Below are 15887 nucleotides of genomic sequence, written 5' to 3' on the forward strand. Positions count from 1 at the left end.
GGTGGGTCCTACGTTAATGGATAATTTAATTTGCTCGAATTTTTCTATTAGGCTAATGACGCACCTGGTGCGTCCTATATTAATGAGTAATTTAACTTGCTCGAATCTTTCTGTTAGACCAATGACGTACCTTCTGCGTACTATATTGATGAGTAATTTAACTTACTCGAATCTTTCTATGAGACAAATAACGCACCTTCTGCGTCCTATATTGATGAGTAATTTAACTTGCTCGAATCTTTCTATGAGACAAATGACGCACCTTCTGCGTCCTATATTGATGAGTAATTTAACTTACTCGAATCCTTCTACGAGACCAATGACGCACCTTATGCGTTCTATGAACTTATTCGATATCAGATGCATTTCATAAAGAAATGAATATGAATCATTTAGTGTTTAAATACCTGTTAAATAATTAATAATGATCAACTATTGCAATGTTATATTATCATATCAAAGTGTATAAAATTCTTAAAATTTCAAAACTTGAAATACGCAATTAAATTATAAAATCTGAAAACCCCGCGCAGTAACGTAATAAAAAACTTATTAAACCGTCTACGTAAAGATGATATACAAAGTATATGAAAAGAAACGAACGAAAACTTGTTAAAGTAGGAAGGATTTGATCTTTCATCGATGAACGTAGCAATGTTTTCTAGTATCACATAGAAAGAAAATGACAAAGATCGACTGTTTTTCACTGATTTAAATGCGACAGCGTATCTAAAGCGACAGAGATCCTGGAAATCCAGTGAAGCGAAATCCGTTAACGAAGTTTGCCGTGAGAAACTGTACGCGGTAAGATACGGGCTGGCAAACTGCGAAAGAAGAAGAAATAGATGTAGAAAGAGGGAGAAAAAGAAAAAGCTGTGCAGGAGAAGTGGAGTAGCGTGTAAATATTCCTCCTTCGCGCTCTGGACCGCCATTTTGACACGTTCCATTAATGACACTGCGAGACAGGTGAATTTTTCACACCGTGATTCCTTGGACGATAGACGAGCTGCTTTCCTTTCTTTCCAGCGTTCTCGAGCTTCGCGCAACCTGACCTTATTTTCGCTCCAACGAGTTTGCCGTGTCTTATTCCGCTCCTAATGGTTAAACTTTAGTCTCGACTCGTAAATGAGTTACTTCTTTAAAGTAGCTAGTCGAGTAAAATCGCTGGAAATAGATGAATGTCTATTGGAATTGAAACCTGTACTTTGTTTTGAAACTGCATCCGTAAATACGTTTCGATGCATGCTGTCAGTATTTCGAGAGCTACATGCAAGGTCTATGGGAAAAATAGGAACTTTTAATGAAATGATATTTAGTATGAATAGAGTTTAACCTTCTCGATGATCTTTTCAAGTTAGAAAAATAATTGATTCAATTTTTCCAATGTAATTATATTTTACATGTTTTAAATTCTGTAACTATTAGTGAATTCTGAAGAAGTTCATAAAGAACAAAATCAATGATATCTACTAATTTGATTTTTGAATAATTTAGAAAGAAATTGCAATTAATTACATGACTGTAGATGTACGTGTATGGTGGATTAATGAATGTAATTCGTCTCCGATTAATACGTCCTTAACGCAGTAGGGTCTGATTCATTACCGAAACGTTATCGAGCAGAGGTTGCGGCAAGAAATATCGGAACGCGTTCGTTCGATTAACGACCAACCATCGTCCAAGTAATTGCTTATTCGAGATGTGGGGGGATCTTGAAACGTTTCTAAGGGGCTCGTCGATGTTCCAAGACATCCTCCCTGCCGGTCGGTTTAAACCGCACGTTTCGAGCAGTTATGAAAACGCAGTCGAGTAATTTTCCCGAGGTATTGACTTTGCGGTAGAAGAGTCCAGGCTAATTGAACAAACTTTCGAGCCGGCCTGTGGGTGCAGTTTAAAGCCACTCTCAATAAGAGAGAAAGAAAAGAAACACCGGGGAAAAAAGGGTAACGGGAAGAACGAACAAGGACGGTCTCGAGGGAAACTCGGAGTTAGAGAAAGAACGGAAAAGATTTAATGTTATTCCATTTTCCTAGCTCTTGATTCTCGACGTTGCTCTCTTCTCGTCCCAACGTTTCTACGAGGATCGAGATATTAACGAGGATGCTTGCGAGGCACAACCTTGTAGCAGGACCTCTCTATTTCCTCCATTTGTGTTGACTGCGATCGAACACCTTTGAAGCGGATTACCTTTTCACAAATTAATACGAATTTCACGAGTTTACGTAACCGAATTAAAGTAACCGATCATCAACCAACCGAAGTCAAGTATCGATTTATACGTGAATGCATTAAAAACATTGACATACGACACAGTAACCCGGAGTTGCGAAATTCAACTTTTCCGCCAGATTTTATCGGTATCGTTAAAATGCAGATTGCCAATACACGGGTTGCGATCGGGGAAAAATAACAACGTAGAACGAGGGTCGGAAAGGTACGTGCGAAATCGAAGAGAGAGAAACTCCGATGCGAACAGAGAGGACCATAGAAGGGGTGTACGATTTGATACCGCGAAAAGATAAAGAACGACAACAAGTAAAACAAGGGAAGTGCTATTCGATTTTTACGATCACAGAATTTGTATCTCCTGGACTTAGACGCTGAATTATTTCCGCTGCTGAGACGCTTTTATGCGCTATAAAACTGCCCAAACCATCCTTCTGCACCTTTGTATTCATACATTTTTCTCATTACTTTGTTATTTTTAACCCTTTCAAAGTTTAACCTGTTGGAAGCTTGATAATTTTTGTTATAGAACTCTGTATACTTCACTACACTTCAGGAAGGTAGTTCTTGATCATCAAATACGAGAGTTTAAGGGTTGGTAGACATAGGGGTATAAGAATATGGAAGTGTAGAAGTAGAGGTCTACAGATCTACGGAGACAAGAACTCGACCATATAGGGCTCTAGAAATATTTAGTTTAGGGTTATACATATGTGTGTGTAGAAAGATAGGAGCGTAGAAAGATAGAGATAGGCAGAAGTATTATAGGAGTGTACAAATACAAAGACCTGAAAATAAGCATTCGGATATGGGGAGATAGGGTTGTAAAAGACACAGGAACTGTAGGATATAAGGATTTAGGACTTCAGAGAATAGGAATATGAAGATATAAGGATTTCAGGACGTAGGGATATGCAGATATGTGGATTTCAGGACATAGGAATATGCAGATATGAGGATTTGAAGTTATAGAAACGTACAGATATAAGAACTTCAAGATACATAAAAATATAAAAATTAGAGTATGCAGATCTTTTAGAAATCTAAGACGTAAGCATCTAGGAGTACATTATAAGAATTGAATATCATAAACATGTCTAAATCTAATGTAAGACGTAAGCATCTAGGAGTACATTCTAAGAATTGAACATCATAAACACGTCTAAATCTAATGTAAGACGTAAGCATCTAGGAGCATATTTTAAACAATGAACATCATAAATATGTCTAAATCCAATGTAAGACGTAAGCATCTAGGAGCACATTCTAAGAATTGAACATCATAAACGTGTCTAAATCTAATGTAAGACGTAAGCATCTAGGAGCACATTCCAAAAATTGAACATCATAAACGTGTCTAAATCTAATGTAAGACGTAAGCATCTAGGAGCACATTCCAAAAATTGAACATCACAAACATGTCTAAATCTAATGTAAGACGTAAGCATCTAGGAGCACATTCCAAAAATTGAACATCACAAACATGTCTAAATCTAATGCAACTAAAGTTACTAATGTAACTAATTATCAAAACATCCTCTTTCATCCACATCATCCCATCACAAAGTCCTTTTCTCCCTGCATTCAGCGACTTCTAAATAGAGTTAACGTTCCAATGCTCTTCAAAGACCCCACGAAACACGAATAAAAACCGGCGTAATTTCAATCAGGAATAGCAAAGTCAGAAAGCGAAGAAGGAGCTTTCAAAAGCAATTCAATCGGCATTAAATAAATTGCTTCCGTACATTTTCAGTCTCACCGCCTGGCCAGTGCAGATTTCCCAATTGGTTGACCGGCCATTCCAGCGGTGGACTAACTTGGCACACCCTGGACCTGACCAGGTCTTACACGTTCCATCCACGGAACGCTTCCCTGCACGTCACCAGATCGAACAGCAGCTCCTCGAGGTTCGAAAGCGGACCCTTGGATGGACAGTACGTTGCTGGTCAGGAAGATCAGGACGTGAAGATCCTCTGCAACAGCATAAAGCAATCCAGTTCTGCACAGCCGGTCACTATGAGCATGCTGGTTGCGCATTTCACCGTTGGCTGGTGAGTACATGGAATTTACTTAATTGATTTCGTGTGTAAGACCTGTCGTGGAAACTATTTCATTCAGAAATTAAAATATTGTAGAGTGCATTGAATATATTGTGAGATGCATAATTAAATAGACGGAGTGTGTTACTGTTCGTGTTGAAAAATTAATTGAGGGAAGGAGTAAAGGAGCTGTCAATGTTATTTGTAGAAGGAAGCTGTTGAATTTTAAGATTGAACTCATGGTTGAAATCTTGGGATGAATTGTTTAGGGTATAAGAGAATATGCGTTGTTTTGATTGTAGTCGGAGCGGTTTTATGTGCATGACATTCTACCGGAGGGACGGCCATGTGATAGAAGTGCAAACCGGAAGTGCCGTTTCGAGGCCAGAAGAGGCTTGCAGCCCTCCCCATTTTCAGCAGCACAACATACCCTTCCTCACCTTAGTCAGTGAGTACAGTCTTTATTTATTTTTCTGCTTACTGTTTGTGAAATCAATCGTTAAGGTTAGACAAAAAACAAGAGTTATTAAGATAAAAATGGACATTCTGTTCGCCTCAATTATCTTTCGGTACTAAATATTAAATAAACTTTTATCACGGAATTCCTAATTTAGTTTTTGATGTCTAAAGTGATTCTGAAGTCACTCTAATTTACTATTAATTTATAATTATCACTTAGTGAGTTCGACTAGTCCAATTATAAAATGTCCGTCAAAAAGAACTTATATCACTTTCCACAAACACGAAAGCGAAGTTTAAAAACAGTATACCCTGTTTAAATATGCTACAAAAACTGTTTGAATACGCCATAAAAACTGTCTGCAAACATTTTGTTAACATGTTATTCGTACCGTAACCTACATACATGCAAACAGCTTTTGAACCTTCGTTTGCACATTTGCGGACACAAATATTTAAGTCCGCCAGACTCTTGATTCTGGAGTGGAAAAAACAATTTACCCCTGAATAAGTTTCGCTCAAAAAAAAATAGTATTAATATTAGGAAAAGACACAACTAATAATTAGCACACAAAATTAAAGCTAATTAATACGTAGAAAGTATGCAGACAGCGTCAGCTCTTGATTCCACAGTGAAAAGAACAATTTACTCATGAATAAGTTTCTTTCGAAAAGAAATAATATTATTAGCAAAACACACAACTGATAAAAATAGTAAAATTAAAGCTAATTATAATGTAGAAAGTATGCAGACAGCATCAGCTCTTGATTCTAGAATGAAAAGAACAATTTACCCAAAAGTCTCACTCGAAAAAAAAAAAAAAAATATTATTAGCAAAAGACACCTAATAAAAATAGTAAGATCAAAGCTAATTATAATATAGAAAACACTCAGCAAGCTTTAACTTTGAAATTTCTGCTTCCATAAATCCCTTTAAGAAGTCCAAATCCCTTAAAATTATTAATTTGTCGTAATTAACTAAAAATATCGAACATTTAGTCTTGAAAAATGTTCCAAGCCTTTAATCACGAATGTAGAATCTCCTCGAGAAGATACCATACCGTTCAAAAACCTCGATAGTCGCAGAACACACAGTAATCGTTATTCGTTGGACAAACAAAGAATTCGGGAGCGATCGAACAGGAGGTTGGGCGGTTACGCTCGATTTGCGTGACCCTCGAATTTTATTGGGTCCTAGCTCTCGAGGAAAGGGGACGAAGAAAAAAGAATGTGGTCGCTGAAAACTACCTTCGACGTCGATAAACTCTTACAGAGAACTCGAACTCCCGGGAAAAGTTTCTCGTGGCGGGAAGTTCAAGGATTTAGTACGGTGACATTGTTACCCTGACTGGAAAAGGAAGCTTGTTAGTCTGATGTTTGATCCTTCTATAATTTTCAATAAATTCGAACGCAGAATATTCCTCTCGCTTTATTGAAACAACTTGGATAAATAAACTTTGCTGTTCTTAGAAATCTGTTGTCAAAGTTATTGTCAGCGAATTTTAATATTAGAAGTTTGCACTATAAATAGAATTAGGGTTGTTTGTACAACGAATTTGGGTTATGAAATTGCTTTACTTCTATTTTTCAAATAGAACATTGTAAACATTGAGAATTTAGGTGTTTGACAATGTGGTAATTTAAGAATGAATTTTAGCTCCTAGACATTCAGATGTTTGAGAAGATAATAATTTAGGGATATTGAAGTTATACAAGTTTGACACTTACATGCTTGAGAATCTGATTTATGAACTTACAAGATGGTCAGAATTAGGAATTTAGATATTCAAGAATTTGGAGATCTTCGAATTTAAAGTCTGTAGAACTTGAGAATCTGAGAACTTGTAAATCTGAGTATACAGATTTGAAGATTTTCATTTGAAAACTTACCAAAATCATAAAGGACCTATTTGTAAATATTCACCAAATTTAATTTTCAACAAAAATCAATTTCCTCAGAATTAATTTACAATGTCTACAGAATGTCTGAGAAATCTAACCTCTTCGTTATGTTAACCCTTTGCGTTATAATATCGTGACGCACTCGTGACGCACCTTACAGTTCACATGTGACAAACCAGTCCTCACTGAATTCTGCGTTCAATTCTATTATTAATCATCCTAATAACGTTGCACTAATATAACGTTATGCATGGTGCCTAACCTTTCAATTTTCCATATCTCTCCTATATACTATATTTGAATTTTCTATCTTGCCGTAGCAATAAGTTATGAATAAGTGCCTAGAAAATAGTGGGTTAAGACAACCTATTGGGTGGTAAACGAACACGTTTACCTGGTACAGTAACGCAAGAACCAGCGGTGTATCGCAGTGCACGTATCGGCGTTATGCAACGAGGGTGGTAAACGAATCTTCCTGGAGAAATTGAATTTGTTGAGAGCCGATGAAGCGCGTCACGAAAATCGTTGAAACCGCACAAATATTTTGTTTCATAGTTTCGACGATGGCTCGTGCGGTTTGGTCTCGCGGTTCTCTGTTTGTCAATCACCTCTTCTTTCTTCGTTTGTTTTTTTGTTTGTTGCCGATTCGAGGTGTATGCTGGCCACGGCACACGGACACGCGAGGGTTGTCCTTTTTTTTAACCGAAACATTGCGGTTTCGCCCTGTGATTCTCGTGTCAAAAGCATTTTATCGTTTTGAATCGTGCAAAAAAAACTCGGTGAGAAAACCTCGTTGATCTGCAACGTTTTGTTTTATTAAAAATGGGAGAATTCGACGTTTCGTGTAATTCCGTTGCAAGATTCCTTTAATGAAAACCGGAGAAAAATAGATGCCATAGATTGATAAATCGTTCGTTGTTGAATCTGACGGGTGGTCAGTGGCTGGAATGAGAGGTAAAACATTTTGCGGCAAATGCTAAGACGTCATTCACAGTCGACTGAACAACTCTGGCTAAGTCAGGAAGGAGAAAAATTGTATATGACATGTTTCTTCGACCCGATTTCAGCCACTTTTCCGAGTGGAGGAGCAGAACTTCCATATATATCGCTTCCAAATTTTTACATTTGCAAATTCGGGAATGCTCTGATACACTTCTTTCACTCATAATTCGCGAGTGACACCTGACATTTAACCGGTCAATTTCTCTAATAAGTACTTAATTCAACTTCCATCAGCCGTGATAAATTTTTGTACAAATACAGACATTCAACACGTCGGATTATCCAAAAGATAATAGAACTCCATCAGTATTCTATATCGGGTCTGTCTGATTTGTCAATTGTCGAGTCGAAATTGTCCAAAAAAATAATAGAACTCCATCACTATTCTGTAGCGGGTCTACCTGATTTGTCATTTGTTGGGTCAAAATTGTCCGAAAAAATAATAGAATTCTATCAGTAGATATCGGGTCTTGATTTGTCAATTGTCGAGTCGAAATTGTCCAAAAAAATAATAGAACTCCATCAGTACATATCGGGTCCTGATTTGTCAATTGTCGAGTCAAAATTGTCCAAAAAAATAATAGAACTCCATCAGTATTCTGTACCGACTCCGTCTAATTTATCATTTGTCGGGTTAAAATAGTCCAAAAAAATAATAGAACTCCATCAGTACATATCGAGTCCAGATTTGTCCTTTGTACGATACAAAACGCATCCAATGTGCACACGTTTGGTCAGTTCTCGCGTTTGTAAATCACCTTATCTTATTTCAACACCTGCTTCTTCCCTTTTCTTATTTTCTCCAAGTTTTCTCTGTGCCACAACTGCCACATCTTTTTGAAAACGGTTGGTTCCCAAGGGTCTAGCTTGTAATCCCATGGGAATTATTGGATTCGGTTTGATCCAGTGGTTCGTTCCTTCTCCTCGGACTCTTCGTCTTCGGCTTCTTTCTTCGGCAACCCTGGGAATGTTCGATCGAAAGGCAGTCTTCCGACTTTTTATCCTTGAGATACATATTACACGCGGTCGAAGAGAAATTGTTTGACCTTTATTAAGATCGAATACACTTCGGGGCTACTAATTGATTTCTATTAGTAATGAAGCGGAAAGAATGGGGATGTCGAGGTGAGAATAGGTTAGGTTTGATGTAGAGAGATATACTTCTTTCATAAATACTGAAGTGTCAGATTTAAGGAATGTTGATATATGTTCATTACGTTATGTTAGTCCGATATGAATAGTAAAATCCATCAATTTTTAAGATCATATGAATTGTACTTTTAGTACAGGTTAACCTCTTAACCTACAATCTTTTAAACAACTACGCCGTGTACAAATTATTGTTACAACGTAAGAACGAAATAAAAGAAGTTAAAAAAGTTAAGTACGTTCTGTATTCAATAATCCTTGACTTCAAATATTATATTAAAAAATAAACTCAAAATTCAATTTCAGTGAAAGCATAATTTAATCAAGTACAAACTGTAGTGTACGTCAGAAGTGTGACACTCTACAGTGATCATCTTTATTTATTTTTTTTTTAATCAAAAATAACAAACACAAACTGCAAAAATATTTAGTGCTAACTACACATAATTTCATATTAATTTTGCTCCTAATTATTGCATATAATACTAATAGAAAATTAACAAAAGTAAGACCATGAACATACGACAAGATAGGCTTGAGTGGATGTCACCTGAACGATTCGCGATTCAGTTTCACGAAACTGTTAGATTATAAAATTATAATCGTCCCGAAATCGGCGGGAAAGTTAGCAGCGAGTGCGCCGCGGTTCGAATCGATCGAGCAGAATTCAAGTTTAAAGTTGTTCAGGGATCGAAAAGTTCGGTGAGAGTAATTCGCTTGAGCGCCGATTTCCCGGATAGAAACTCCGACAGACCAAAAATTTGTTCTCGACGTCTCTCCGCACCACCGGCTAGATCTATACGTGTACGGAAGTATTCAAATAGTTAGACACTCGCTTCGCAAATTGATGTAAATTACATCATGCAACGCAACAAATATTTTCCAAAATAGAATATACTTTGTCCTTAAATTCTTACAGAGTGGGATTTAGAAAGGGGAGTTAGGGAAGCTAAAAACTTGTGAAAGATCAAATTTCTTGATCTGGAAATTTATGGATTTAGGACGTCAGAGGAGGAAGGGTATTTGGGACTAAAATGTTAAAAAATTTTGAAACTTGACTATTTAAAAGTTTGACTAATTAGGGATCGAATAATTTGAAATTTCGTCTAATTGAAACTTTATAAACCTAGATATTTGCAAAACAGGGAATTTGTGCCAAGGTTTAGTGAAACTTGCAACGAATTGCAATGTCTAACTGCACATGAACCACGCTCGATCCGAAACGAGTTTTGTTTGCGTTCCAATGAGTAGAATAGTGAGTTAGCCACGTGGGTGATCTGATAATATTTGGCGCGAAAGTAGCGACCCTAATGATGGACATAGCATGATTCCATTTTGAAGTTAGATTGATAGGGACGCAGTAAGCGTAATAAGTGGGCGGGCAGAGAATTCTAGCAGGATGGCTGGTGGAAGTTGTAAGAGGTCCGGAAGCAAAATCATCAACCGGATGAGTGAAACGATTGTAAGCGGGCGGCGGTGTAAGTGCACTCACGACATCGGATATAACGAGCACGAATCCGGCCAATTCGAAGTTACAAGAGGGAGGGAGGGTAAGAAGCAAAGTCTGGAATTGATCGAGAGCTAGTGGAATAGAAGCGAAGAGAAATGAATCCCTTGGGAAACGTAATGTTCTTCGAGAGCGAACCCATCTCGCTTATGTGCCCTTCCACCCACCGCCTATTCTGCAATAAAAAAATCCTACTTAATGAAGAATAAAACGAAACAATTTGATCCGGCAGGAGAGTCAAGCAACAATAAATACGCTCGATGGAAACGTTTGGATTCGACTATTAACAACGAGAATGCGAAACGTCGAGCTGCGTTATTCCTTTCTGTAAGACGAGTTCTTTGTCGAGATCTTTCTTATTGGAATCTTCTTAATTGGTAAATTCTTATTCTGTTTTATCGCTAGGTATCAATACAGAAGTATCTGTCTGATACTGCTATAAATGAAATCATTCTGACAGAATGCCTGTAATAATTTCTTTAAGCTTTTGAATGTGGAACGTCGTGAACCAATTACTACCTTCATTTTTATACTCTCTTAAATATGTCAGAAAGCTACAGCAAACTGTACATTTAAAACACTTATCAACATGTAGTATAAAGAAAAACTTATACATATATGTCCTTCATATACATATTAACATCATATGTGTCATATGTGATATTGCAGTTGGTATGTTACATGAAATAATAAATTCTATGTTAAATCAGTTTAAAAAAACAAACATATAGTAAATGTATTACATTAAGAAAAACTTGTACATATATGTCCTTCATATACATTAACATCATATGTGTCATATGTGTCATATGTGACATTGCAGTTGGTATGTTACATGAAATAATAAATTCTATATTAAATCAGTTTAAGAAAACAAACATATAGTAAATGTATTACATTAAGAAAAACTTGTACATATATGTCCTTCATGTACATTAACATCATATATGTCATATGTGACATTACAGCTCATATGTTACATGAAATAATAAATTCTATATTAAATCAGCTTAATAAAACAAACATACAGTAAATGTATTATATTAAGAAAAACTTGTACATATATGTCCTTCATGCACACTAACATCATACGTGTCATATGTGTCGTATGTGATATTACAGCTCATATGTTACATGAAATAATAAATTCTATATTAAATCAGCTTAATAAAACAAACATCCAGTAACTGTATTATATTAAAAAAAAACTTATACATACGTCCTTCATACACATATTAACATCATATGTGTCATATGTGACATTAACAGCCAGTGCATGCATAAGTCCTTTCCGCAGCCAAAAAAGTAAAATACATAAATAATTTCTTTCTTCAAAAATGTATAAATAATTTGATCTAGTGCCAAAGAGTATGAGTACGATTTTTCATCGCAGCAAACGCGAATTACGTAAATCGAGAAAGGGCAGCGAAATGACCGTGAGGAAAAACGGAAGAGTACCTGGGGCACTGTACCTAACGAGCTCGAATCCCTGAGCAATTAAGCTTTTGTTGTAACGACACGTTGTTTTCGCTTTCTCAGAGGACACAGAACCAGCCAGCAGCGTCTTTGCCAGGAACCAAAAAAGTGGCAAACAACGAGCATCAGCGTGGTTTGAATACTGATTTCTTTTGTATAGAGAAGAAAGTTTCATTCAGACTATTTGACGAACACACGTGGCCTCTTCTAAACATTACTAGCTAATGTTCTTTCAGAGTTTTGAACTTTTTCTTGTAAACATATAGTCATTTTTTAACTTCTGTTACATTATGAATTCTGTTGTACGTCATTTTCCAGATAAATTACAAATATACCTTTGAAAGCTTCAATTAAAATTATTCAAAACAGCCAACGTAATTATAACGACGTAATTTATTTTGCAGCCAATACCATTTTGTACATGAAAGCGCCGAATAAAAGAAGCCGGATATTTTCGAAATGATTTCAAAGATTCCATCTCATTATTTTCGCGACAAACGAGGTAAACGAAATTTAATTATCGATGCAGTAAAATAAACGCGAACAGCTCTTTTGATTGTATTTAAAAATAATGTTAAACGACGTTCGTAATAGTCCGCTAATTAAAACTGCCGTTGTCTTTAAATTTGCAAAATTGTCGAATCACGGTGCTGCAGAGACGTCCGGTTCATTATCGCAAATTTATGCAAATATTTGTATAAAAAAGATATAAAAGAGAATGGGCTTTCCATCGAGCGCGGGAAGAGCTTAACGAGGAGGAAAGGGCAACAATCGTTGGTGCGCGAATCAAATTCGCTCCAGGTGGTTCGACCGAGTAGCAGCTGAATTTGTCACTCGCAGACCCCGCAGTTTTTTGTTTAATTGATTTATGGCACCGCGCACCGATGTAAAAAATCACGCGGATACCTGTGTCACGACAGAATGGCATTGTGAAACCATTATGGATCGCTTGTCGTCGTCAAAGTGTAAGCAACTTTTTCCCGAATCGTCCTCGCGTTATTACTATCAAACTCCGCTTAGCCTACATGGAGAAATTCCGTCGTTACAGTTGCAAGGGTTAGGTTAGGTTACTTGGAAAACCTTCAAAAGTTATACCTGCAAACTAAAAGTAGCATCTTCGTAGAGTTTAAATCTTGGACCCATAAATTTGACTTATTTTCCTAAACATAGAAGCTGAAGGAAAGAAGTCAATTCTTGGCAAGAAATTTACAGAAAAGACAACAAAAGACATGAACAAAATTTTAGTCTCAAAAATATTTGATTATATTCATCGCATGTAAAAATTGAAAAGTTTACTAAGACACTCTATACAGCAAAATTGTGCATGTATATAATTGCTATACTAAAAAATGATTGCAGCAAGAGTAGAAAAGTTACTGTATTAGAATAACGTTGATTGTATCCGCATATCGCACGACAGCATGAAAAAAATGTTATTATTTTGAGTCGATAAGGAATAACATCAAGCTGCAATGTTCTAACATAATTGAGTGGGAATTGATGCTATAAGTTTTCACTAACTTTTATGACATCATCAAAAGTTCGCTCCTTACGTTCGAACGTGCTGTGTCTAACCGGAATAAACGCCAGGTTTCGCGAAAAATCCTATTAACCATCAAAAGTTGGAGGTAGCACGGTGTAACCGTCAACGGTATCTCTTCATCGAGGCGCACGGTCTCGTTCTTTCGACGGAGTAGCGGCACGAAACGCGATCGAAATTTCGCGTGTTTGCCGAGCAAAGAGCACACCGACTGCCATTTTTCAGCCGAAAACTTGCCCTCCCTTGTCCACGTGACTCTTTCGAATTTATGAGGATTTCGCTAATGCGAACACCCTTTCTGCTCTTCCAGAATTCGCGAAAAATCTGATCAACATAAAAGAATGTAATAAACGTAAAAGAAAATATGGGACTGCGGAATGATTTCGATTAAAAGGATACGGTGGTAAAAGGATTTTGATAACCGATCGATCGGTATCTTCCTCCTTGCTTTCATTTATTTTTTCACTCTGCTCCTCTTTTGATACGGTCTCCAATATCGTGTTCTGGTATTTTCTACAAATTTTCAGCTGCTTTCGACTTTGATCGTCGCAAGAAATTCTTTCGTGTCTCTTTACGAAACATTGTCGAATATATTAAACATTCTTTCGCTATAATTCTGTTTTAATGTCGGATTCAGCGGAGTAAAAAAATCTTTAAACGATTTAAACTCGAACAATATCCCGACCTACTCGCGCGAGAGATTAAATATAATCGGTGATCAATTATCGGCGAAATAATCAGCCGGAAAGGACCAACGTTTTTGTGTGTCGGAGAACAAAAAAGTCGCGTCGAATTTTCTTGCCTTTAATACCGGTGCGACGCGGTGGCGCAGGGGGTGTGAGCGGTGGTTGCTTTCGAAAAATTTACGATTCTCCGGTTATTAAAGCAAGCCGGGGAGAAACCGCAGGGTTCGCCGTTTAAAACAGCAGCTTTCAACATTAATTCGATTCCCTCTCGTGTTCCTCCCGTTGGCTTTTTTACCGTTTGTTTTCCAGCCATCAGCCACGACAGTTTGTAAAAAGCGACGGGTCTATCGAAGCGGCGCCCAGCTACGTTCACATTTTTGTAATGCTGTAATAATCAATAGTACACCCCCTGTTAAATCGTGTAACCACCCCCTCCACATACGCCGTCGATTTAATCGAGAGAACGAGAGCACGTACAGGTTCTACGTGAGTTCGTCTACGGTCCATATACTGGGTGTATTTTTTATCCGCAATAATTTACGATCTCGATGTAAGATTAATCAAACAATAGAATTTTTGTGATCTTGTAACAGAAAAGCAGAAGTGCAACAGATAGTAGACTTCGATTAAAAATTATACCTTAAATTAAAGGCACAAAGACTGATATTTTTTACAGTTCTCATTTACGATGCTTCTTGGAACATTTATCAATTAATGGAACATTTGTTACAAATACAAAAGTCATCAAAACTAAGATTTTCTATATTATAAAATTTTTGTGGTAAATTAAAATTCGCAATCTCTAAAATACATTGCAAATAAAAAAATGTCCTCTTCGTAATTCCTAGTCCATGCAACGTCCGAATACAAATCGTCGACAACGGTTTATAAATAGTAGAAAACGTCCCCGTTAGTCATAAAAAATGAGTCTCAAAAATATATGAAAACGACAAGCTCCAACTCGGAGTTTCGGTAAATTGAACCACAAAATCCACTCAAACGGACAGCATCGGACTGATCGCTGGAACGATGAAAAATCTCGCGAAGAGGGGAGAACCGAGAGGGAAGAGGATGGGAAAAAAAAAGCGGTGGAAGAGAGGCGTATTCGCGGACGTTTTTGCGCTCGGCTCGATCGAGCGCGATGCCCGAAAATTTGAATAATGAAAAAGAAATCGAATTAGTTCGCGGAACAACGTTATGTCGGCAATTACGTGGCTGGTAGATGCACCGGTTTGTAATCTCGCGATCGTATGCACCGCTCGTAAACGCTTCGCGTGTGCCCTGCGTTTTTCGCGTTTACGATACATCGATAATAAAGTTAGAGAATGCATGAAGAGCCCCTCAAAAATGCTCGAGCATTTCTTTCGCCGAGTAATGCTATCATAAAAGAGTATTACTGTTACGGCTAGCAGACAGAGGCAACATAGAAAAGCACTTTAAAATTCAGGATAGAGTTAAGCGGAATATTGTATAAAAAGAACAATGTAGCTGTTATAAAAAATAAGTTGAAAAGCTTGCACGAAATACTAAGTAAAATGGTAATCTGTCGAAAGAGTTAATTACCGAATATGACTCGTAAAATGCTTAACGACCTTGATTAAAACGAGGGAACGTCGTGTATTAATGCCTGGAGGTATTACGACGATAAATTATGCGGAAAACATTTGAGGTAAAGGCAATTTCCATTGAGTCTGTACGTTCATGTTTACGAGCATGTTTCGGGAGAAATAGAGCAGAAGAAATATGGAGAACGTATAGAAGGACGAGTCGAAATACGATAACATAAAGGGATAGCGAGGAGATATCGGTTGGCTCTTGTTCGTATACACGGTGTTAGTTCGGTTCAGGGTTAGATCGGGTTACTACGATGCGAACTGTACCGGTGCACGTTTTCGTGGTA

The 15887-nt window shown here is 37.2% G+C and overlaps 1 protein-coding gene and 1 long non-coding RNA gene across 8 annotated transcripts in view; one reads left to right on the forward strand and one right to left on the reverse strand.

Annotated features, from left to right (window-relative positions):
* Positions 1 to 15887, reverse strand: part of LOC143264984 (uncharacterized) — a 436316-nt gene that overhangs the window by 327211 nt on the left and 93218 nt on the right. The gene's annotated exons all lie outside the window — the stretch shown is intronic.
* The window catches only part of LOC100877240 (uncharacterized), a 340218-nt gene that overhangs the window by 263454 nt on the left and 60877 nt on the right, over positions 1 to 15887 (forward strand). For all 4 annotated transcript variants that reach the window (XM_012298927.2, XM_012298930.2, XM_012298933.2 and 1 more), the window contains 2 exons: positions 3980 to 4277; positions 4568 to 4713. In XM_012298927.2, the coding sequence (XP_012154317.1) occupies positions 3980 to 4277; positions 4568 to 4713 (444 nt within the window). The remainder of the gene's footprint in view (positions 1 to 3979; positions 4278 to 4567; positions 4714 to 15887) is intronic.

Source organism: Megachile rotundata, chromosome 1, assembly GCF_050947335.1.
Source record: "Megachile rotundata isolate GNS110a chromosome 1, iyMegRotu1, whole genome shotgun sequence".
Classification (NCBI taxonomy): domain Eukaryota; kingdom Metazoa; phylum Arthropoda; class Insecta; order Hymenoptera; family Megachilidae; genus Megachile; species Megachile rotundata.